Here is a 24,040-nt window from a genome sequence, read left to right as displayed (position 1 = left end):
TATATTATGATCGAACACGGACTGGAAATAGATTCGCCAGTTCAAAAAACATTCAAAACTCTACCATAGGAATCACGTGTTTGGGTACTGTAATAATAAGTAATAGACACGAATTGTTTCATTGTTTTCTAGTTAAGCACAAGGAAACATAATGAAGTGAACTCATATAGTGCACAAACCCAAATTTAAGTGCATAGATTTACCGGTGAGTCATACGAGTTTGAGGTTATCTCGTGGCCAAAAGTGCCAGTCTTAGGGCATCAATATGAGTTTAGGGTTATATCTCGGCCAAAAGTGTCAGTCATAGAGCATCATTTCGGGTTTGGGGTTGTTTCTTGCCCAAAGATATCAATGGTAGATTATCCGCCAATATGCCAGTGATTCACACAAAATTAATTAAACCCTAATTTTTGACATTTATATTCCGATTTGTCATGCAATCCTTTCGGTTGCATAGATTCATTGTTCCAATGAGTAAAGGGCTCGTAAACAGAGAATAGTACAACAATGAATAGTATGAAATATGTTAACAATGTTTAAAGTAAAAGATTTGAAAACAGAAAAAGTGCACTATAGAACTTGTTCATTTTTCATTTGTATTTGATATACCATTAACAAGTTCATTATCTTGTTACCATTACTCATTTGTCTGTAATCCCTGTATGTGGTTCAATTGTAATTCATTAATGTTACACCTCAGGTAATCTTGTGGTTTCAATAATTTTAATCTGGTGTCACGATTCCATATATTTCTTATTACGTGCAGTTTTTGATAAATACGTTTGTTTATTTCTGATCGAATGTCCTGTTATAGTCTATTTTATAGTAGGCCCGACATGGCCGGGGGTTTAAAACACTCGACTGGTAATCTGAGGGTCGTGGGTTTTAATCCACGTCACACAAAACATGCTTGCTCTTTCAGGCGTGGGGACGTTATAATGTGACGGTCATTCCCACTATTCGTTGGTAAAAAGAGTAGCCCAAGAGTTGATGGTGGGTGGTGATGACGAGCTGCCTTCCCTCTTGTTTTACACTGCTAAATTAGGGACGACTAGAGAAGATAGCCTTCGTGTAGCTTTGCACGAAATTAGTGGTGTGCGTCTGCAGACATGCTGCTGTGCCACTGGTGGCGCCTGCTTGTTGAAATTCTCTTCAAGATACTCTGGAGATAAAATAGATGGAGTGTGTGTTTTTCTTATAGTAAAGCTACATTGGGCTATCTGCTGAGTCCACCGAGGGGAATCAAACTCCTGATTTTAGCGTTGTAAATCCGAAGACTTATCGCTGTAGTAGCGGGGGACAAATCGATGGAAGGCAGCTAGTCAACACAACCAGCTCTTGGGCTACTCTTTATAAAGACAAACAAGCTCAATGACGAGATTCGAACCTGCAACTAGCAGGTTGCTAGACGAGTTACTAGGCCATGGGCTTAATAAAATCCCACTTTCAAGAACCTCATTCGTCTCTAAAGAAGAAGAATGTACGCGTAAGAGTACTTAATTTGTACGTATTGTGTATCGTAAAATCTGTAAAAAACAACAAGGGTATTTAATTTGTACGTATTGTGTATCGATAAGGTCTGTAAAAAACAACAAGGGTACTTAATTTGTACGTATTGAGTATCGATAAGGTCAGTAAAAACAACAAGAGTACTTAATTTGTACGTATTATGTATCTGTAATGTTTATAAGAAACAACAAGGGTACTTAATTTGTACGTGTTTTGTATTTGTATGGTATATAGGAAACAATAATTAAGAACAAACTATTTGTTCGGTAACTCAAATTTAGTGAAATGCTACAATGAAGGAAATGCTTATTCTAAGAATAGGTAAACGCACGTGAGTTAGTTTTTACACCTGTTTTGGTCACGTAACACATCGCCTGATCAGTTTACCTCCACAATAGCTAATCCCTATTCGATTTCTCACAGCACGCTTCCGGTAACAGACGACCAACAACTTTGCTAGAACAAATTTAAATAAAAACAATATTTCCTTCAATGAAATACCCACGTCTAAAGAAGTTCGGCTTTGGAAAAAGTACGACAGTTTAAGTAATTGATATACGTTTATAGCTGGTTGGTTGTAGTTAAACGCAAAGCTCTATAATGGATCAAATGTGCTCCGTATGTCATGGCGGTGGAAACCAAATTCTTAGTGTTGGTTGCCTGCAGATTTACTGCTGAACTACTGAGAACAAATATAATGGAAAACGCTTACCAAGATATCAACAGAATATATCATTTCATTTAGAAAAACGTATAAAGAAATGTTCACGCATAAATGTGTCTCGTTATTTCGTTACGAAAACAGTTAGAAAGTCCCAAAAGGCTCAGTGGTAAGCCAGAAAGCTGATAACGCTAAAAGTCAGACTTCAATACTAGTAGTAAGCACAACACAGCCTGCTGTGCAGCTTTGCACTTAAGTACAAGCTTTTCGTGTTTTTTTTATTTGTTTTAAATAAATGAATGCTGTAGATGTACTTATCTTGTTTCACGTTAGTTTAAATTATAAAATAAGCGAACATATCACTCGATATCTTTGACAACGAATTATCTTTGTGAGTTTAATACCAAAATAACAGATTCTTAAAAGTGTTGTTGTTGTTTTTTTCAGTCTCTTCCGTTATGACTAGCGCCCGGCACACCAAACATGCTCGCTCTTTAAGCCGTAGGGGTGTTATAATTTAACGATCAATCCCATTATCCGTTGGCAAAAGAGTAACCTAAGAGCTAGTGGTTGGTGGTGATGACTACCTGTCTTCTCTCTAGTCTTACACTGGTAAATTAGGGACGGTTAACGCAGATAGCCCTGGTGTAGCTTTGCGCGAAATTCAAAACAAGCAAGCCGTTAGGATTTTTTGCATCATTTCAATAATAATGTGTTGCACTTTTCTAAAAATGATTATCTCTATTTGAAGTTGAGAAAAATCTGGACAACGAATTTTTCATTCTTAAATTCGTAGTAGCCAAGAAAAGTAGTTAAGCCTTAAGACCAAGAACCATTATTCTCATTTAAAGTGTACCATGACACTGTTGTGGGCAATTACCAAAGTAAGAATCCGAAGTAAAAGCAACGCATTGCTCACCCCGGGTATCGAAAACCAGATTTTGGTGTTGTAAGTCCTTAGAACTGCCGCTGTGCCACTGAAGGGGGACATTTACAATTGTCGTGAACGTGAAGATATTTTTGAACTGAAAATAACACGTCAACAAACAACTCTTTTAAGTTAAGGTATTGCCCTAATGAAATATATATATGTTACCCTCAGCTGTTCCTTGGTGATTCAATATAATTTAACGGACTTATAGAGAGTTTGATTCCCAACGGTGAACCCACCACAGATAACTGTGTGGTTTTGCATTAAAATAAATAGAAATGAAATATCCATTTCATGTTCTATAGAAACTAGGAAGTAACTATGGTTACTCTAAAGTTCAAGATAACCTCATATCAGTTAGGGTCGAAGTTCAAGTCGTCGTCGCCGAACACTTTAGCACTTTTATAGGGAAGGCAGCTAGTAATCACCACGCACCGCCAACTCTTGGACTAGCCTCTCACGAACGACCAGTGGGGTTGACCATAACATAGTAACGCCCTCATGGCTAAAAGGGCGAGAACGTTTGTTTGGACGGGGATTGCGAGTTAAGCGCCCTAAAAACCTGGACATATCGGGTCCTTTTGTCATCAGAGTAACAAGAAATAACAAATAACATACAAAAAATTCAGCGTTGTTAAAACAGTCATAGACGTTCCGTGAGTGGGAAACTATGTGTTCTTAAGCCTTACTTTAACAGACATAAAAGTAAAAACAATGCTTTAGAAGAAAAAAACTTCTTTGTTTTATAGCAATGATTTTCGAGGTCTGTTTTATAATGCCTTACAATGCCCTACGTACCTTTATTAAATATTAAACACACACAGTCACTTCGAACTCTATAATATGTAGCATTTTTTCTGCTTTTTCTAATGTTGCATTATTATTCCAAACGCATATTTTTATGAAAGAGAAACAACTGCCAACTTTATAATGTTTTAAACCTGGTGAGAAAATAAATAAGTTGTCCGTTTTATAAATCCATGTTAGGTCTTAACACTAAGAGATGACCATATAATTCCTGAGGAAAACTAGCATTTTTTCTGTATACGCAAGGAGTCTAGCGATATGATGTATAAAAGAATAAACGTTCTTCCATCTCGTGTGTGTTAGTAATATAACAAAATATTGTTTTACTGTTTTAATGTTTTGTTCGTTAAAGAGAGTTTTTACATGATGATCCAATTTTGTGGAGTCTAGAAGTTTCAGAAAAGACTGTGCCTCTATGGTGTTTTGAATGTTCTTGAAATAATGTGTGATATAAAAACATCACTTAGAAATAATTAAACAGCTCAAGAGTTTTAATTGGATAGCATAAATTAGCCTGTTCGGCAGTAATTCAGTCTATTGATAAGTGTTTTGATCAGTGAATCAATATCCGATTGTTATCAATAGATTACCGAAGAAAGTTTGCAAGAGACGTGAGCTTTATTTATGAATTAGTTTCGGAATTTCTGCTAAAATGTTGTTTGTGAAGTCAGACCTACCAGCGAACGTAATCTTTAGCCTATTTGGAAGAAAAGCAAAAGAAATAAGTCAACAATTTATCATTAAATGGATTGTACTTCACATTATTTGTGACGAATAATCGGAAAGAACCTGTTCAATGATAGAAACTATTACAATACTTGTGTCAGAAGTGGGACTGTTTTGGTGAAAAAAACAAACAAACTTGACTAAACTTTGCTATGACATCACAATCACCAAGCGAGATTTTCCGAAAATAATAAAACAGTGGGAAGAAAAACAAACAGAAAGAGACAGAGTATTAAAAGATCAAGAAGAAAGATGCAGGGAATAAATAAATAAATAAAAATCAAGACACGGGAAATGAAGAAGAATGAATAGCAAATGAAGGTCAGGTTATGAAAACAACATCAAAGAGATAAAAATAATCTTAATGAAACGACAAAACAAAGACCAAACCAGACATAATTTTTCTGCATGGCCAGGTGGTTAAGACACTCGGCTCGTGATCTGAGGGTCGCATGTTCGAATTCCCGTCACACCAAACATGCCCGCCCCTTCATCCGTGAGGGTGTTGTAATGTGACGGTCAATCTCACTGTTCTTAAAGGGCTGATGGGCTATTTAACAACACCGAACACTCACTCTTGTAGTGCTCTTCTCTGACTAAAATCAATGGGACTAGACAGTCACTCGTATAGTGAAATCAAGGCTATAAAGTTTAGTGCGCGTTTTCGAGACAACTTGCCGCGAACTATGAACCCTTGAAACCATAGTCCGAACACGCTAGCTGCTAGGACACGTCCACCTCCTCTGCACATATTTTAAAGTAAAATATATTTTCCGTGATGACGAGAAAACTCACTTGTAGAGAAAAATATATGCTTAAAAACGGCTGTTATGGATAGAGAAAGCACTATGTAGAGGAGCGAACAACGTTTCAACTTTCTTCTATGTTGTATAACCATAGAAAACACCCAAACACTAAATAAAGAAACAAATATAAACAAACGCAAAATTAAAGAAGCCTTACTTATACAACAACTAAAGTCCAAAATAAACCAATACAAAGGAACACTTTTATACCTATATTAATAAATATATCCAACATTTAAGCACGCCCTCTACATTCCTACACTGAGTTACACAACCACCTTCAAACATGTGGTCAGCTATCGGTCAGTTACCTCTTTCTTTCTTTGTGAATCTGACGATGACCGAAGAAAGTCGAAACGTTGTTCACTCCTCTACTAGTGCTTTCTCTATCCATACCAGCCGTTTTTAAATATAAAATATATTTTACTATTAAGCAAGTATTATATTTCGAGCATAAAGAGATTGTTTCTGATCGTGCTCTAAATTTACATATATATTAATTATACTCCATTGATAATTCTTAAATTTGACCACGTTACACAACAGGTCTTCCTGGTAAATAGAAACATTATTAATTACAAAGCACTAGGAACAGTCAACAAACAATAGCATTCTTAGCAAGTTATAAAAGGTTGCTAGCAGCGTTGGTGCCCAACTGACGAAACAGTACACTATAATAATTATATGTAAGAACGCAAACACAGCAAGTTACATCAGCAATGTTCACTACTGCGTTAAGTGGTATTCCTGATCTATATAGGTAATTTGCTTTGATCTGATGTTAATACTAAGTACACTGCTGTTCCACAGAAAATGCTTTGTAGACAATACATTGTTTTCTTTTATAATAAAATGCTGAAAATGGACTTTTTAAACATGTAATCCGAGAATAACGCTAAACCAAATATACCTTTGACACTAACTGAAGGGCCTGGCATGGCCTAGCGCGTTAAGGCGTGCGCTTCGTAATCTGAGGGTCGCGGGTTCGCGCCCGAGTCGCGCCAAACATGCTCGCCCTCCCAGCCGTGGGGGCGTATAATGTTTCGGTCAATCCCACTATTCGTTGGTAAAAGAGTAGCCCAAGAGTTGGCGGTGGGTGGTGATGACTAGCTGCCTTCCCTCTAGTCTTACACTGCAAAATTAGGGACGGCTAGCACAGATAGCCCTCGAGTAGCTTTGTGCGAAATTCAAAACAAACACTAACTGAGAGTAATAACTTACATTTCTTAATGAGCTAATAAATAATTATATTTTTGCAAACGTTTACACAATCACAGTGCCTTATTTGAGAGCAAACATTTGATACTTATTTTACGTTTGTAAAATTGTACCAAAAAAAAAAGTATTTTTTTTTTTTAACTTCAGGAAGTCAAACCTTCCCCACATTTAAAGAAGTATCAATAATACACTACCCGAAATGCGTAGCACCTGTTCATACCCCTTTTAAAACATCTTTGGCAGACGAGTATGAGAAACAAAACTGACGAAAATTCATGGTTTGTTTCAATGTAAGCACAAAGTCACACAACGTGCCCTTTGTGTTCTGCCCACCATGGGTATCGAAGCCCGGTTTCTAGCGTTGAAAGAATGTCCATAGATATACGGTTGTGCCACTGTGGGTAGGGGCGGGGGCAGACGTTCATAAAAATTTAAATATTCAGATTCATTTTTGTTCATGAATTTGTTTTTTATCTTTTGCACTTTCACTTAAAAGATCCTAAGCACAATTCTGTATTTTTTTCCAACATCACACATTCTAGACAGTGAAAAGAGTAAATCATTATATGAAAAAGTAGCAGCCAAACTTTAAGATGGTGTCCTTTTCGAAGCGTCATATAATAAAAATATATGTAAATAATAAAGATGTTACGTAGTTTAATTTTTCGTTTGCCAGTTTCAACAAGTCGCTTTTCTTATTTTTCTCTCTCTCTTGTTACATGGCATGTTGCACCCACACAGTCAGCTTACAGCAGTGTGCAGCGGCATCTAGTAACTATATTGTTAACCTTAATACTATATATCAATTTATATTTAATTTTGACTTGGTTTTGAAATTCCTGCAATGATACGCGAGGGTTACTTGCGCCAGCCGTCCTTAATTTAACAATGATAGACAAGAAGGTAAGCAGCTAGTCAACTCCATCCACCGCCACTTCTTGCACTACTTTTCTATCAACGAAAAGTAAGAGCGTCCATCATATTATAACGATTCCGCCTTTCTTTGTTGTTAGTACACAGCTACACCACAGGCCTAAATGCTTGCTTTTTTAGCATTATAAGCCTTCAGACATACGACTGGGGGCGTATAATAATGGTTAAAAAATTCGGCATTTATTTAAAAGGAGTATATATTATAAGATTTATACATTATAACGCCTCAACAGTTTGAAAAGATAACAGGTATTCAAACCTGTAAACCTCACATTGCGAGGTAGAGATTCTTAATTAACAAGCCATGTCGGGCCACTGATCGTTTTGATATACAAATACTTGTGTTTAAGTAAAGAAAATTCTTAATTGTCAGTCCGTTTACAGTTTCTAGATTTCAAATTTAAAAAAACACATCTTTGATGCCATACATTTTAGAAGGCTATATATAAATGTAAACTTTATCTCTGATCATTTTCAAAGTATGATGTTTAGTAACACTTTTTTTCTCCTCACGATCTATTGTTCAGAACTTTAACCAAAACTGAAAATGGAGGTAGCATCTAATATTCCTTAAGAAGTTTGCGTCGCAACTATTGCACAATAAGTCACAGATGTTGTTGTTGTTGAAACTTACCATTGACCAACCAGAGAACAAATCACAGATGACATAAAAGTGGCCTAGGTGGTTGGTTTGTTGAAGTTTGCGCAAAGCTACTCGAGTGTTATCTGCACATAACGTCCTTAATTTAGATAGAAGAAAGACAACTAAGTAACAAACCAACTCTAGGAATACTCTTTATAAAAAATCACAAATGTCAGGATATATTTTTAAATGTGACTCTTTTCTTTAACTGCCCTTATCACTCCTTTATCAATTAGCTCCTCTAGCCTACTCTTCCCTACATCATTAGTCGCAACGTATACTATAAAGACTGCATCACTTCTGGCATCTTTTATTAAAATTTATATCACGTGTCCTGTCAGTCTAAATCCTACACTCCTGCACCTTTTCTCCCTATTTTAAGATTTACCCCACGTGCTGTATTAAAGAACCACCAAAAACTATAACCTCCTGTGTTTCCCACTGTCATCACTTTTGTTTTATTTTCCTCTTCTATTTATTCATCTGCAAAAGTTAAAGGCTGAAATCTGCTACTAAAGAGAACATGCTCATTAGAATAAATCTGCTCCTTCTAATCGATCAGTACTATTTCTAACTTTCTGTCTGTTTCCTTTACACTTAGAAGTTTCCATTCGTCTTGAAACCCTGCTGCCATTTCTCATAGTTTATTTTTCTCTCTCTGTTTATAACCTCTAATGTATTTAGGATAACTCTCAAACGTCTTTTCCAACCTACAAATTATATATTATATACATTCGTGATGACGAGAAACTCATTTGAACTAAAAAATGTATTCATAAGACGGCTGGTGTGGGTATTAAAACTTTACTTAAAGTACATAACAACGTTTCGACCTCTTTAGGTCATTTTCAGATTAACAAAGAGAGTTTGCAAACTGGAGTTGGTTGGAGCGGCATTTACATTCAGTCAGTCAGAACTACAGAACGTGTTACTTTAAGAAGATAAAATACATTTTAGGCGATATTTTCCCATACACATAATTCACTAATATATATATTAGCTCAATAAATAAATATTTTGCCACCATGTGGCAGTAGTGTATATGAACAACTAAAAGCGTGCGTAAACTATAGTTATTACTATCTAATATTAGGCCTAACTGTAGATATATGCAAGATAGAAAAAATTATTCAAGACGCTAAAGTTTGTGAAAATGAATAGTGGTATAAGTAAATTATTTAGTTTTCCACGAAGTTCCTTTTATTTAACAGCTATAAATCGACAGTTACGGTCAACCAAGTGAGTCGTAATTCCTTGTATTGTGAGATGCAATCATAAATGAATTTACTGTTATTTCTAGTAGTACTAATATTATTAGTCAGTGTACGTTAATAATTTAGAACTACGAGTACTGTTTATATTAATACTATTATAATTCGAATAGTAATAGCATTGATCCTTATAATACTTCTATTATTATTTTCATTACTAGTATTAGGGTAGTCTGAGTATTCAACATTTTTCATTTCAAAAACAGTGACTAAATACTAGCAGCAGTATTTACTAATAATGGTAATATAATTTGCCAAACAATTTATAAGGATACGAAAGATATTTATTTTTGGGAACATTACTTTTTGGTTGAGTGTTGGCCTGTTCTGAAGAAATGTTTCAGTCTTATAAGTTATATGGATTACTAATTTTAATTTTACAGCTTTATTAGTTTATAGTTTGTGTACAATTTTTCAAATGTTTTTATGATATCATATGTAGATGGAACAACAAAGTTCAAGTCAGGTTTTAAAGAGAAATAAGATTACTTGTAAATTTTAACTGAAAAATTAATAAAGTTAGATATTTCATCACTGAAGGTACATTATGTACATTAAAAGTATCAAAAGTCATGAAGAGCTTAGTAGCCCAGCAAGGACACCCTGTCTAGCTCCCAACTATATCCATCTCTTACTATTCATGCATTCATCCAATCTTTTCTTGAACTCAGTTAAATTTTCTGCTGCCTCCACCACCCTTCAAGGCAGCTCATTCCAAATGTACACCACCCTGTTTGAAAAGTTATACTGTCTAAGCTGCAGATGGCTCCTGTGCTGCCAAAGTTTGATGGATATTTATTATCAACAACCTTAACCATTTCAATCAAATCCTTTCTGATTCTTCTCCTGTCTAGAGAAAACAGGTTAGAGAGATTTTAGTCTTTCTGCATAGGACAATCCTACCATTTCAGTGGCTTTTCTATGAACCTTCTCCAACAGGTTAGTGTCCTTCAGGAATGGAGCCTAAAACTGTACACAGTTCTTTAAATGAGTCCTCACAAATGTGTGTGTAACTCATTACTGGATTTTGAAGGTAAGAAATAAGAAATCTTTTAATATCATTTTCTGATGACCCAGAGCTGTTATGAAGTACAGCATAAAATAAAATTTGCCACATTGGTTGATAGTAAAGGATATTTTTCAGGTGTGGTCCTTTCCATTTTTATTGTGTGTTTCTTAACATAACAAACACCAGGTATATTTTTCTCCAAATTTAAACTGTAATGCTGTACTACTTTTTTTTTAGGCAGTACGTGTCAAGGCTACCCCAAATCTCATTTTCAGTGCATTCATGTAGATACTGTAGTACAGAAGTTTTAAAACACCCAGAGGCTTCTGGTGATGAAAAAATTTATCCAGTAAAAATCCAAAAGATTGTTGAGGACATAGGAAAACTAACTCTTATTGAAGTTGCTGATTTAAATAGACTTCTTAAGGTAAGTTTGTGAAAATTTATAAAATTAATTTATTAAATATGAATTTGAAATAATCTACCCACATGAGAGTACTTTAATAAAAACTTGATAAAACTATTTTCTACTTGGTTTGTCCATTTCTGTTGCAATAAGTCTCTCTTTAAATACATTTCTCATAAATTTTTTTATACATCAGTGTGTGTGCTTTCCTTATAGCTAAGCTGCATCGAGCTATCTGCTGAGTCCACTGAGGGGAATCAAACCCCTGATTTTAGCGTTGTAAGTCCGTAGACTTATCGTTGTACCAGTGGAGAATGATATATAAGAGATTTTGAATGTTAAATTTATTAATTACACATTTTTCTAGTTTAAAAGTGAGTTTTAAGTTGTAATGTTTTATTTTTAAGTGCTGGTAGGAAGAAAATTGAATATATTGTTGTCATGATTATTAAGTAATTTCAAATTAGTTTTTTAAATACATGTTTGTTTCTGGTTTGAGACTGATATGAAATATTTTAATATGGTTTGATGTATAGATTTCATTTTGTTGTTCCTACTCCAACAGTAACAAACCCTCAGATGTGATGAGAAAAACGTGGTGCTTGTAATGTTCCAATGGAAACTAATTCCTTAAAATCCATTTTCATGTAATAACTGAGAAGTCCATAGTCCCTTATTATCTCTATCACATGAATTCTCATTAATATTTGGTTGTGCATCTATGAGTAAAATGTTTAATGTAGATGTTAGAAATATGAAAAATTCCTGGATTTCACTTAAAAAAACAACAACACAATTTCAGATATTAGTGCCAACCTGTAAAACTTTGTGGGGACGGGTTTGTTGTTGAGTGAATGTCAAATGAAACATTACCAATGTTAGATGATACCCCACCTTTAAATCTTGTCATGCAGGAATGAGGTTAGAAATAAAAAAATATATCACAAACAAGACATGCTGTGATGATACGTAACACTAAGTTCCTGTTTCCACACACACACACACACACAACCTTATCTTCCAATTTCTATCCTTGAAATGTGTTTTGAAATGAACTTATTAATACACTTTTAAGTCTCCTGCTGGAACAGCATTAAGTCTAAGAACTTACGATATTAAGATTAGGGTTTTGATTACTCTCGATGGATGCAACAGACGACCCAATGTGGCTTTGCTATAAGAAAACACATACGAATTACTCTCTCAATTTTTTAAACAGATGTCAGTCTAATGCCTTTATACATACCTAAGTGAAAGAATGTTGTGCAGACTGAATGCCAAGTTTTTTCAGCATCTGTCATTGTAAACAAGTGAACACAAAGTTTATAATTAAGGTGCTCATGGGTTAGACATGTCGTTACATTTATTTTGATGTGTTTGTATCTGTTGAATGCATTGTATTCAGTTTGTAGAATATGGCTCACTTTTGGTTCTTGGAACTAAATGTTTTTAGTGTTAACTGTTATGCTCTTGAACTTTAGAACGTTTTTGTGTTTTTGAAGCTTTATGTTCTAACATGTCATGCCTCAATATTTTTTGAGCAAATTGCAAAGGATTGATGGCTTTGAAATTGTGGTTGGTAAAATTAACACTATTTTTATTTTCCAAAGGAAAGGAGCAAAATTCCCAGCAGAGACAAAACTTTTCGTCTCACTTTGAAATAATAGTTTTATTTTGTGTAGTTAATTTTCTGTGTAGCAACCTGAATCAAAGATAAAAGTTGTGTAGTTTTGAAACAGGGAGAGGATAGTGTCTTCTGATTTATCCACAGTTAGAGAGATGATAGAAATGTGAGTTGAATCTGCTTTGTTGTTTCAAACAAGTACAACTCTTGTAGTTAATGCTTGTAGTGGAAAATGAAGTCTAATAATGAATAGTTAAGCAGTGGCAAGAATTGTAAACATCTCTAATGAATGTTTCAGAATTAAACATATTCCATCCTCTGAACATCTATGGAAATGACAAATTAAATAATCTTAAGAACTATTACTAATATAAAAATACATTAAATAGTGTTAGAACAATTTTAAAACATTCAGTTCAAAATAAAAGAGAATAATAGGTACTTGAATAGTGGAATTAGTATTAATTTCTATTGAGGCTTGGATTTTCATTCATAATATGTAGACTTCATTTTTATTAACAGTTTGGGATCATTACATACATAAGATAGAACTGAAAAGTTTTCTAAGAAAATATGGTGTGATGATATGTTGTGAGAATATATAGGAGAGTTAGGTGGAGTAAGTCTGGTTCTGTTAGAAACTGTCATGTGTTCTAAGGTGTGTATTTTTAAATTATGAGAATTCTTGCCTTTGTAGATGGCATGTGTCTTGATGTTGAAGGGACATTAAGGATTGTCAGTGATAATTATACTAGTCATTGAAGGTTTATATTGGGACAATAGAGCATCATGGGAATGAATGTGAAGATTAAGATAGTATAAAGGTGTATTCTTTCTTAGGTGTATTCTGTTGTACTCTATCCTTGGTGAGTTCTGTTGTATTCTGGTGCTGGATAGGTTCATAATTGTTCATGATATTTTAAAAACATGTAGACTCAAGAAGTCTTAATAAAAATGAAATAGGAACCCTATGACCAGAGCTCTTTGAAAGGTGGACCTTTTCTTCTTCAGGGGCAAACTGGGACTCTGAAAGGTCCACCTTTTTAAATTGTTTGGGCTGCATGGTTTCTATCTCATTTTTGTTCATTCATAATTGTTCTTGTGGCCCAATAAGTCCAGTAAGAAGAAGATGTGTGTGTGTGTGTGTGTGTGATACCATGACCCAAGGCTTACTGTATACAGATGATGTAATACTGCTTACAGTATATATCACAACACTGTTTTAGTGGATTCACTTGTGAAGCTGAGATATTAACCTTGAAAGTAAGTACAGCTAAGAGAAAAATAGATGATGGTTACAAGAAATAGGAAAGATGTAGAGAATGGATTACAACTTTGGAATAAAAGGATTGAGAAATTTCATGATTTTATGACTTTGTGAAGTAAATTAAAAGACAAGTAGCAACAAGAAACATAAGACAGTGGTTAGTATGGTAGCAGAAGAGTGGTGTTTTCTAACTTGTACTGTGTCAACATGAACACCAAGACCAAAGTGTATGATGCTGTTTGGATACCAGTAGCACTGTTTGGGACAGAAAGTTGGCTATGGACAGAAGATTGATGGGTTTGATCATAAGTGCTTAAGATGTAATTTGTGAATTAGTTTTCGATGGAGAATGACAAAGGAAGAGTAAGACTGATTAAGTTTGCAGAGGAGTTATATTGGTCCTGGACATGGAGAGTGTAGGAAGAACAGTTAATAAGCATGATTGAGGGACAGCAACTGTATGAAAAAGAAACAAAGCTAATAAAAAGAGGTTGGTAGAGAGAGAGGTAATGAGAGGAACATGAGTAGGTCTAGAGGGCTAGACTCGGAACAAGGTGAGAAGAGTAGCCAGAGTTGGAAATGCATCACTGAACTGGCTGACTGGACAGGGCACTGTGATAGAATAAAAATTATGTTTCTGATGAACTATATGTGTGTAAATCAGCAAATAATAAATACTGTTGAGTCAAATTTCCCAGTGCAAAACTATTTTAAAGAGTATAAAACAAGTGGAAAATAAATGTATCATGAAAAATCTTATCACAATTTTACTTTTCATATACAATAGACCGAAAGGCATGTTGTGATTCAACTTTTGAGAATGATTATATCTGTATGTTGTCTTAAGCCTGAGAATCTACTTTATAACCTACACATATTTGTATCCTGTAAAAAGTCTGTAAATTGGTAAATTTAAATAACTTTTATTAATTCATTTGTTTTGAAATTTATATTCTGTCAATGAGTAATGCTATTAAATTTCATTTCTTTGTTTCACTGAGTTGATTATAAAATATAGCAAAAATAAACTGTTTTAATTCTCTCATATTCCATGAATTTTTTACTGTATTTAAGTCGCATTATATGATGGCTGGCCCATCCTCCCCTTCTACTTACAAATAAAATTAGAGGAACCTTGACAGTAAAGCACCAGTTTTTCTCTTTCACTGTTATACTATAAAAGTATGGTTCATTCAATTGCCAGGCTACATTGTTCAATTTTCATTTCAAAAACATCCAAGATCTTTGGGGGTCCTTTAAATTATATTCCTTCTCAAGAGAAATTAAATCTTAAACAGCCTTGTTCTTGATTAGCTATACAGTGTTTATTGACATCCCTACAGATGTCTTCATGATGTACCTTTTACAAACATCTATCTTGCTCTTCTAGCTGAGACAAATGTAGCACAGAACAGCTGGTATGGGTATTTATACTTTTACTAATAAAGCAGAGATTGTTTTGACCTTCCTAGGTCATTTTTTTTGTTAACCTGAAGATGACCTAGGAAGGTTGAAAGTTGTTCTCTGCTTTATTAGTAGAAGTGTTAATACCATACTAGCTGTTTTGAGATACAAATGGGGCAAGATTATACATCAATTTTAAGATAAGTTTCACTTGCAAACTATAACATTGAAATATTGTTTATTTTTCCATGTTCAATTTGTAGTTTTATAAATGTCTGTCATCTCAAACTTGACATTGTGGATAACTTTTGGCCTATATATAAATACTACTGTAACATTTATGCAAAGGTATTCTTTTTGGGTGCTTGACTTGTAATCTGTGGGTTCTGGCTTTGAATCTCTATCACACCAAACATGCATTTCAGCCATTGGGCCATTATAATGTGACAGTTAATCCCACTATTTGTTGTTAAAAGATTAGCTCAAGAGTTGGTGGTTGGTGGTGATGACTAGCTGCCTTCCCTCTGGTCTTTCACTCCTAAATTAGGGATGGCTAGCAAAGATAGCCCTTGTTTAACCTTGCTGGAAGTTCAAAAACAAACTTTTTTTATGCCAAAAAATTAAGAAAATTAATTTAAAAAGTCCCACTTCCTACCAGTTGGAAACAAGTTTAGTTCTTATTGTAATTCGTCATATGAGCCTTTATTATTTTTAAAGTTGTATTTACCTAATTATCAGTTTTTATCTACTTAAAGTTACCTAACAGTGTAATATTGTGCATACTTTATGAATTTTGTTTTTTTTTTTTCCAGCAAACATTGAATATACAGGATGCTCCTCTTGTGGCCATGGGAGCGATGCCAGTGGGAGGTGTGACAGCTGCCTCTGTAGAGGTTTGTGACTATTCTGTTTCATAAGAGATCTGTTTCAGTTTTTTTCTTAAGATAACGTTTGATTGAAAATACTAAAGCTCAATAGAGAATCATGATTTTAAAAACCACCACTGACTCCTAAAGTTCTTGTACCAAAGCATCTACTTTAAGCTGTTTCCATCTACACTGATTGTGTCAATATCATTAAGTTTTTTTTCCCTTCTTTTCCATCTTACAGTTTCCACCTGGTATGTGTTTTAATGTTTAAAGCTTCTTGCTTTTTTTTAGCTTGTGAATTAATCAAGATATAAACGATGAATTAAGATAAATACCACTGAATATCTTGGAGAGCAAAACTGAACATGACCACCCAGTCATTATCTTGAGTTTGTGTAATAAACAAGTCAAAATGTTTTGTAGGTTTATTACCATTCTTATTACTGGCAGGTCACAGAAGTTGAATTTGGAAGCAAAGGATTTCAAGTCAGAACTACTTTATATATGGTTTTATGGATGTATCACGTGTGTTTTGCCTGTTAAAACTGCTAAAATTTAACTGCTTGGGTGAAGCATTTTTTTTCTCCTAAAATGTACAGAATTCACAGTAATTTGAAAAGATGTTCCAGCGGAAAGTCTTGTAAATGTTTTTAATAAAGCTTCATGGATTCATGCTTGAAGAAATGGAAGAACATTTTTGTTGTTGAGATTTTTTGCAATGATGGAATTAGTCAGTATGTGTAAAGAAGGTTTTGGATGTCTTAGGAATAATGTGTTTACTTTGTTTGTGTTCTTTACTGTGTTTGTCATCTTTTCACTGTGTCTGTATCAGCCTTGTAACATAGTTTTGTTGGAAATTTCTTACTGTTATTCCAAACTATTGATGTCATCAGTTTGGTAATGCTGCTCGGGTTCAACAGGTGTTCTTTGACCACTGGTATCCAAATCATTTGTTGGAAAAGGATTGTGATGTGTAGAACGTCTGAGGTCTGTTAATGTGACTGTTCTTAGAAACACCTACAAGGGATGACATGTTATATCACCTTTGTTTCTTGAGTTAGTATACATTTTTTTCTTCTCATTTTTAATCATATTTGTATACGTGTCTCTGGTTGGAAGTTACATTAAGGAAAACTAAACAGAACTTTATGTGAATTGGTTACTAGGTTGACGAATCAATACTTCAAAATTTCCGTTTCAAATGAGAAAAACTGCACTGCAACCTAAGGTACTTGGTGAAAGTTAACATACCAGATCATACATGGCAAGCTGTGTAGTTTTTGTAAGAAATTTTTGAAATGGATTTCTTTTTTTTAAATTGGCAAGTTTCTTGCATCTGTTGATTATGTAACAAATTTTGGCTTTTTCCACTTGTTTCAAGTTTCGAGATGGATGCACTTGTTTTTTCACTTCAGGAGGAAGAGGAAGGAACACCAAAAACAGTCCAGACATCTTTCAAAGTTAAGCTAATGAAATTCGACGATTCTAAGAAAATAGCCCTGATCAAAGAAATAAAAAATGTCATAGAAGGAATGAATCTTGTGCAGGTGGGTTGTTGATAATGTTGATTTATTTGTATTTGTGAATTTATTTGTTTATGAAGATTTTTCAAAGTTTTGGAACTAGCGGGGTTACACTTGGCGGGTAGGGTGGTATGAGGGATGTACATTTATCTGTTCCATAGCCCCCATTTTGATTATTTAAAACAGGCTCAGAATGATGTGGGGTGGTCTAGAAATAGATTTGTAGAGTCTCTTAAATGTTACATAAGATTTTGTGTTTCTGGCCTTCGTGGAATCCTGGGTGCACATTTTTGAAATTGATTTCATATCCAAACTGACATATAAACTGGTGTTCAAACAATTTTTTTATTTTATTTTTCTCATAAGGGCTTCTATTGGAGTAGCTGGAGAAATAATCTGAGATAATGGAGGAGCTTGTTCAGAATAATGGGGCCTCTGTGAAACATGAGGGGGGCTTTGAACCCTATAGTAGAGCTTGGATATTTAATGCTAATGTTAATAAGATATCAAGGTTAATGCTAAAATGTTTTTTTTTTTTTTCTTAACTTATTTTATTACTTTGGTTTATTGTGAATACTTTATGGATACAGGTACGATGGCAAGTAAAGGTTTGATAAAGATTAGTGCATATGTTGAACTTAAAACATTAGGTGAAGGTAAATATTAGCACATGTTGAACTTAAAAGCATTATGCGAAGATAAATATTAGAACGTCGAACTTAAAGGAACACATATTAGCACAGAGTGTTGATACCTCTGATCAGTAGAGCTAATGTTTTGAAACTTAGTAATGCTAGAATCTCATTTTTTGTAAAAGGTTGTTTTATTATTATATACTCAAGTTATGGAATTATATATTTATAACTTTGTATGTACCCTGACATTAATTATAATACGCTACACTACTTCTCAAATGTTTAGAAAAGAACAATTGAATTATATGATAAAATTAAACAAGAAGGTATGAAATTGAATAATATTCTCACAGTAATCCTATATTTATATTTAATGGCAGAATTTTTTTAAATATTTGTGTAAAACTTTTCATTTTAAATGCTATATTTTTCAGTAATATTTAATAATGTAGATGACACCTTTCATGTTGTTTTCCCTTAAAGTGATGCTGTACAATCTATGCTTTATGTAATCTTGTTACAAAAGTTGCTACATCTTAAGCCATCTGTAATAACAAAGTGTTAGACTTGACTCATGATGTTCTTTCTTTTTAAGGCTAAAATACAACTCATAGTTTTGATAAACACTTACTGAATTCTACATTCTTTGTTTTATAATCTGGCACAGTTTTTGTAATCATTCTTATATATGAAACTTTGTTTCTTTCTGTTTTCCTTTCATTCTTTTTAAATTTTTCTTTAACACTGTAGGTTACGATAACCAAGTGTTAAGCTATACTGACAAACGTAATTATGAACATTGGATCTACAATTTTACAGTAATGAATAACTGGAATAGCATCAAAGTTGTTGTTTGTAATTCTCTATTAAATGCGTTTGATATTTTCATGTCTGCAGGCTAAAAAATTTGTTGAAAGTGCTCCGATAGTGGTTAAGGGAGATGTTCCGAAAGATGAAGCCGAGAAACTGAAGGAAGCCCTAGAAGCAGTTGGTGGAACCTGTGAGATAGAATAAAAATTAACGTTTGGAAGTGAAAGGAAAACTTGTTAATACCAAAACAGTAGTGTTAGGAAGTGACTTCTTTTGTCCCGTGGAACCTATGTAATCACGTGCTGATTTCTTCTGTGTAGGTAACTGTTTTAAACAACTTTAGTATCAGGTGAAATGGATATTTTGAGACGTGTATTATATGTTATTTACACTCTAGAAATTTATTTGCAATTTTTTGACATTTCCTACAAGAAGATGTAACAGCTAATGTCTGTTTTGTTCATTAATATAGAATAAATGTCTTTTTTAAATCACCTTTGTTATCATTTCGAGTTATTGATCGAAATGGTAAAAGATTTAACATGTTGATTACAGCTTTTATTAAATTCAGTTTGTTATATGTCAACAGAAATCTGATTCTAAATTAGATTTTGTGCAGTTTTGCTCTGCTAATACTTTTATAAATATTATGCCTAAAATATTTTGCAAAGGACTCTTGAAGAGCTTCAAGTACATTAAACAGAAGATAATGGTTATGTCATAATGCTTAGAAATATGTTAATAGACAAATAAAACTCAAGTTACTACCTTTCATCATTATGACCTCACTTGTACCTTGTTTAACTTTTTGATAAATGATACTTGAAAAAAGAAATGTAATATATAAAGGTATATTTCTGATATGTCCTTGAAATCCTTTGCAGTAGAGAGAGACATAATTTAACAAGTTTGATGTTAGGGTTAGATACTGCATTGTGATTCTGTATAAATAATGTGAAACATTGAATATAAAAATTAAAATATTCTTTAATAGGCAAGTGAGATATAAACTTGTAGAAGAATTAAACAAATTATTGTCATTATTAACGTTTTTAGTTTGTGGATACTGAAGTCGCAGGTTGTTTACAAAACTCGTTTATGACGATTCAATCATGTGAACATGGTAAATACATTTGACATTAAAAAAAAAACACCAAAAAAACATGGTAATAAAGTGAAGGTTTCAACTTTTCATACAACCACCTGACATTAAACGTGTGATAAAATGAATGGTTATGTTTAAGCCACTTTATTGTTTCATTAAACTAAAATTCAGTTTACAAAGCTGTAAGTACAAAAACTTTCAGAAGCAATATTATATTTTTCTTAGAACATCTTTTTGAAATTAAGTCCTTTTAAATTACATTGTAATGTATTTAAAAATGAAAATTTGAGAAATTCTAATGGAATTTTGTATTAAAAAAAAACCTTTGAAGTATATTTACAAGAGTTGCTGGAGAAACATTGGAAAAACAATCCTAAATTAATTCTCGACAAATATGCTGAGGTTTTGCTTAATAGGACTTAATAGCTAGGCCTGGCATGGCAAAGCGTATTAAGGCGTTCGACTCGTAATCCGAGGGTCGCGGGTTCGAATCCCGATCGCACCAAACATGCTCGCCCTTTCAGCCGTGGGGGTGTTATAATGTGACGGTCAATCCCACTATTCGTTGGTAAAAGAGTAGTCCAAGAGTTGGCGGTGGGTGGTGATGACTAGCTGCCTTCCCTCTAGTCTTACACTGCTATATTAAGGACGGCTAGCGCAAATAGCCCTCGTGTATCCTTGCGCGAAATTCAAAACAAACAGTCTTAATTGCAAACGCTATCTATCGTTGACACTGAAAAATATTTAATGCAAACTAGTTTCTACAGACAGTCAGGAATGATGATTATAACGTCCCGTGTGTTGGAATGTGTTGTTTATTATATAAACGAAGTAATGTGTGGCATAGATTTATTTCTCAGACAAATGAAGTTGTTACAAATTGCGCAGAAGCGTTTCAGACAAAATAATGTAAACTAGATAGTTTTTGTGTTATAATCAATCGATATTCAATACATTTAATTGGATTTGTCAATGTCAACTGTTCCTGAGGTCTAAGGTCAATTCTGTGAATGTTTCCTTGATGTACTCGTGACAATTCGATACCTAAAGTAACAATATCCGATAGACGTGTGTTTTTCTTATAGCAAAGCCACATCGGACTATCTGCTGTGTCCACCGAGGGGAATCGAACCCCTGATTTTAGCGTTGCAAATCGGAAGACTTACCGTTGTTCCAGCGGGGGACACGATAGACGTTAAGGTGGTCATATAGTGCCATTTCACATATTGGCGATGACGTGAAAACGTCATGTAGGACGACATTTGGGAGGGTTTTATTTCACGCGACATTCGTTGTGAATGACTACCACGTCTGCCGAATTTAATTCTAGCCAATATCTTGTAGTGGGAGTACCCAAAGTCACAGGTGTACAAGGGGAAACATCCCACAATCCCTTACGTCGAGGAAGCAACTATCTGGGGGTTTAGAACATACCAGAGAAGATGCGCGTTGTTGCTGTAATGAGTGACCTTTGTCATACTTATGCAATGGATACTGGAGAAACACGTTTAGAACAGTTAATATAATTGGTTAAACATACGATGTCGTGAACGTTTCTGTGAAGGTGTTTTCGTGATTGGACCATTTCGCATGCCCCTCTAGGATAGTCCCTAATCTTTTAAAAAATAAAATATTGTAATAGATAAAAGCAAACAGCACTTATTAGCCAAAGTACAAATAACTTTAGCCAGTGCATCATAAGGGTTTGACTTGCTTGAAACGTAGGACTTGTTTATATTGTATGTACATGTGTTTCCACCTTGCTAATCTGTTATGGAATAATATTCTATTGGTGTAGACCCTATGTCTTCAAGTGTGGATAGCAGCTTTGTGTAGTAGCTGTTTATATACACTCACTCACACACACACACACACACACACGCGCTCGCGCGCGCGCTCGCATTTGTATTCTTTCATAGTAAAAATAAAAATAGTATTTTTAATCCAACGTGAAAAATGTTTCGTATTTCGACCGGTAGGTGGAGTAACCCTCTAATACAAACACGGGTTTCAAATTTCAACAGCATAATGTACCAACTCTTGGTGCTACTTTTAGAAACTGCTTCGCTACGAAAAAACACGGAGATATATGTGAATACACCAAACATATATCTGAATGAAAAACAAAACTGTGCATTGTAGGTCAATCGTATATTTTTGAATGTAATGAAATCTTCTTCTTCCGCACATGATTCTATGGCTTTGTTACCCCAATGAAGCAATACGAGTTTCAGTAAGAACGAGTCGTTAGAACCAAATTATTGATCTTAATTACAGAAGCTGGTTCTTTCATTAATTATTTTCCGTGAAGGGACATCGTTAGCGCTTTAAATGAACTGGCTTTAAGTTGCTTCATAATGAGGGTATTAAAGCGTGTAGGTTTCTCCATGATAATATTTTATCGATTTCCTAATTAAAGTACGATACTAATGAACAATCTTAATAACTAAACTGACCTCAGGACAAGCCCAATAGAGAAGAGTCAGTTTTCAGTCGAGTCCAATTTTCCCTCTTTCAGTAATTAAATTAAAATGTCTAAGAGTTTAGGATATAAAGTTGCTTATTTTAGCTGATGCAAAAATCCAAATTTGCGACTTTTATAAACAGTTTAGGACTCCAGAATAGCGTATGTAATTTTTATTTCAGGATTTTTCAAATTTATTTTAGCTTTCCACTGGTACAGAGGTAAGTCTACGGATTTACAACGCCAAAATCAGGGGTTCGAGTCTCCTTGGTGGACTTAGCAAACAGCCTGATATAGCTTTGCTATAAGAAAACACCCACGCTTTACATCCCTAGAAAATGGGTTTCTATACATCTGGTGGGCAGAGCACATGTAGCTCATTGTGTAGCTCTGTGATAAATTTCAACCAAACAAATAAGTTTATTTTCTAATGTGCAAAAAAAAAAAAAAAATCGCTTTCGATTTCTGAAATGCTGGGACAGAATTGTTTGAAGAAAATTAGAAGATTTAAACTCAACATAAAAATACCCGAAACGTAACTTGCATAACAAATTTAAATCATAATTGTGTGGATATCTTAACTAGAAAAAGAAAAATAACACTTTGGTTCACCAGTGAGTCAGTGGTAAGTTTATTGGAATTTGACACTAAAATCTGAAGCTCAAGTCCTCGTCGTGGACTGAGTGAAGATAGCATATATTTTATTTTATGAATGCATATTGTTTGTCTCTGCCACGATTATAGCTGTTAGTATACTTTTATTTTTCAAAATAATAACTGTAATTGTTAGAAAGCCATTAACGTGAAATGTTTACAAAGTTATTAAATATTGATATGTCATAACGATATAAATCAATTGATTCCATATTAATTTGCTGATTTATGTTCAGGTTGCAATAATCGAAATGAATTTCTAGATGTTTGGATTACAGTTACAGTGCACCATATGTCTACCATAAAATTATATTTATGGCCATTCTAATGTGAAATGTATAGATGAGATAGTGTGTTTACTTCACTCAGTATCGAGATAACATTAAACATTTATGATGATGACAAACCAGCTTTAGGACTTATAAATAATTTGAACACAATAAATAACGTACAACGTTTCTTTATGTGTTAAGCTTGCAATAGTTCTTTCATTACCCTTTCAAACTGCCTCCAGATCTTACATTAAATGTTTGCACTTAAAGCGTTTATTTATTCTGGAGCAAAACCACAGTAAGCTACTTCATGTGCCCATTGTTGGGAATCAAACCCTGGATTTTACCATTGTAAACCTGTAGATTAACTGTTTTCTCACCTGTGGATTACTGAAAATGATTGACACAGTTGAGATGTTGATAGCATCAGTGGAATCCAACCGGTAATTCAGTGCATCCTTATCCCTGAAGGTTTTAAGCCATTAAATTTGCA

General features: G+C 34.0%; 1 protein-coding gene across 1 annotated transcript; it reads left to right on the top strand.

Moving 5' to 3' along the window:
* The first annotated feature begins 9,263 nt into the window (after nt 1–9,263).
* Nucleotides 9,264–19,543, top strand: mRpL12 (mitochondrial ribosomal protein L12). The gene is made up of 5 exons (XM_076510061.1): nt 9,264–9,473; nt 10,752–10,941; nt 16,028–16,108; nt 17,500–17,631; nt 19,140–19,543. The coding sequence occupies exons 1-5, from the start codon at nt 9,388–9,390 to the stop codon at nt 19,254–19,256; spliced, it is 606 nt and encodes a 201-aa protein (XP_076366176.1). The 5' UTR covers nt 9,264–9,387; the 3' UTR covers nt 19,257–19,543.
* Nucleotides 19,544–24,040: the final 4,497 nt, after the last annotated feature.

The sequence above is a fragment of the Tachypleus tridentatus genome, chromosome 7, assembly GCF_004210375.1.
Source record: "Tachypleus tridentatus isolate NWPU-2018 chromosome 7, ASM421037v1, whole genome shotgun sequence".
NCBI classification, from domain to species: domain Eukaryota; kingdom Metazoa; phylum Arthropoda; class Merostomata; order Xiphosura; family Limulidae; genus Tachypleus; species Tachypleus tridentatus.
This window is presented reverse-complemented; position numbering and strand designations above follow the sequence as displayed.

Bases quoted from the DNA above. Each gene is read 5' to 3' on its own strand.
- mRpL12 (XM_076510061.1), top strand. From the start codon at position 9,388: ATGAATAGTGGTATAAGTAAATTATTTAGTTTTCCACGAAGTTCCTTT. The intron at 9,474-10,751 runs GTGAGTCGTAAT...CTTTTTTTTTAG, and splicing joins CGACAGTTACGGTCAACCAA to GCAGTACGTGTCAAGGCTAC. The intron at 10,942-16,027 runs GTAAGTTTGTGA...TTTTTTTTCCAG, and splicing joins ATTTAAATAGACTTCTTAAG to CAAACATTGAATATACAGGA.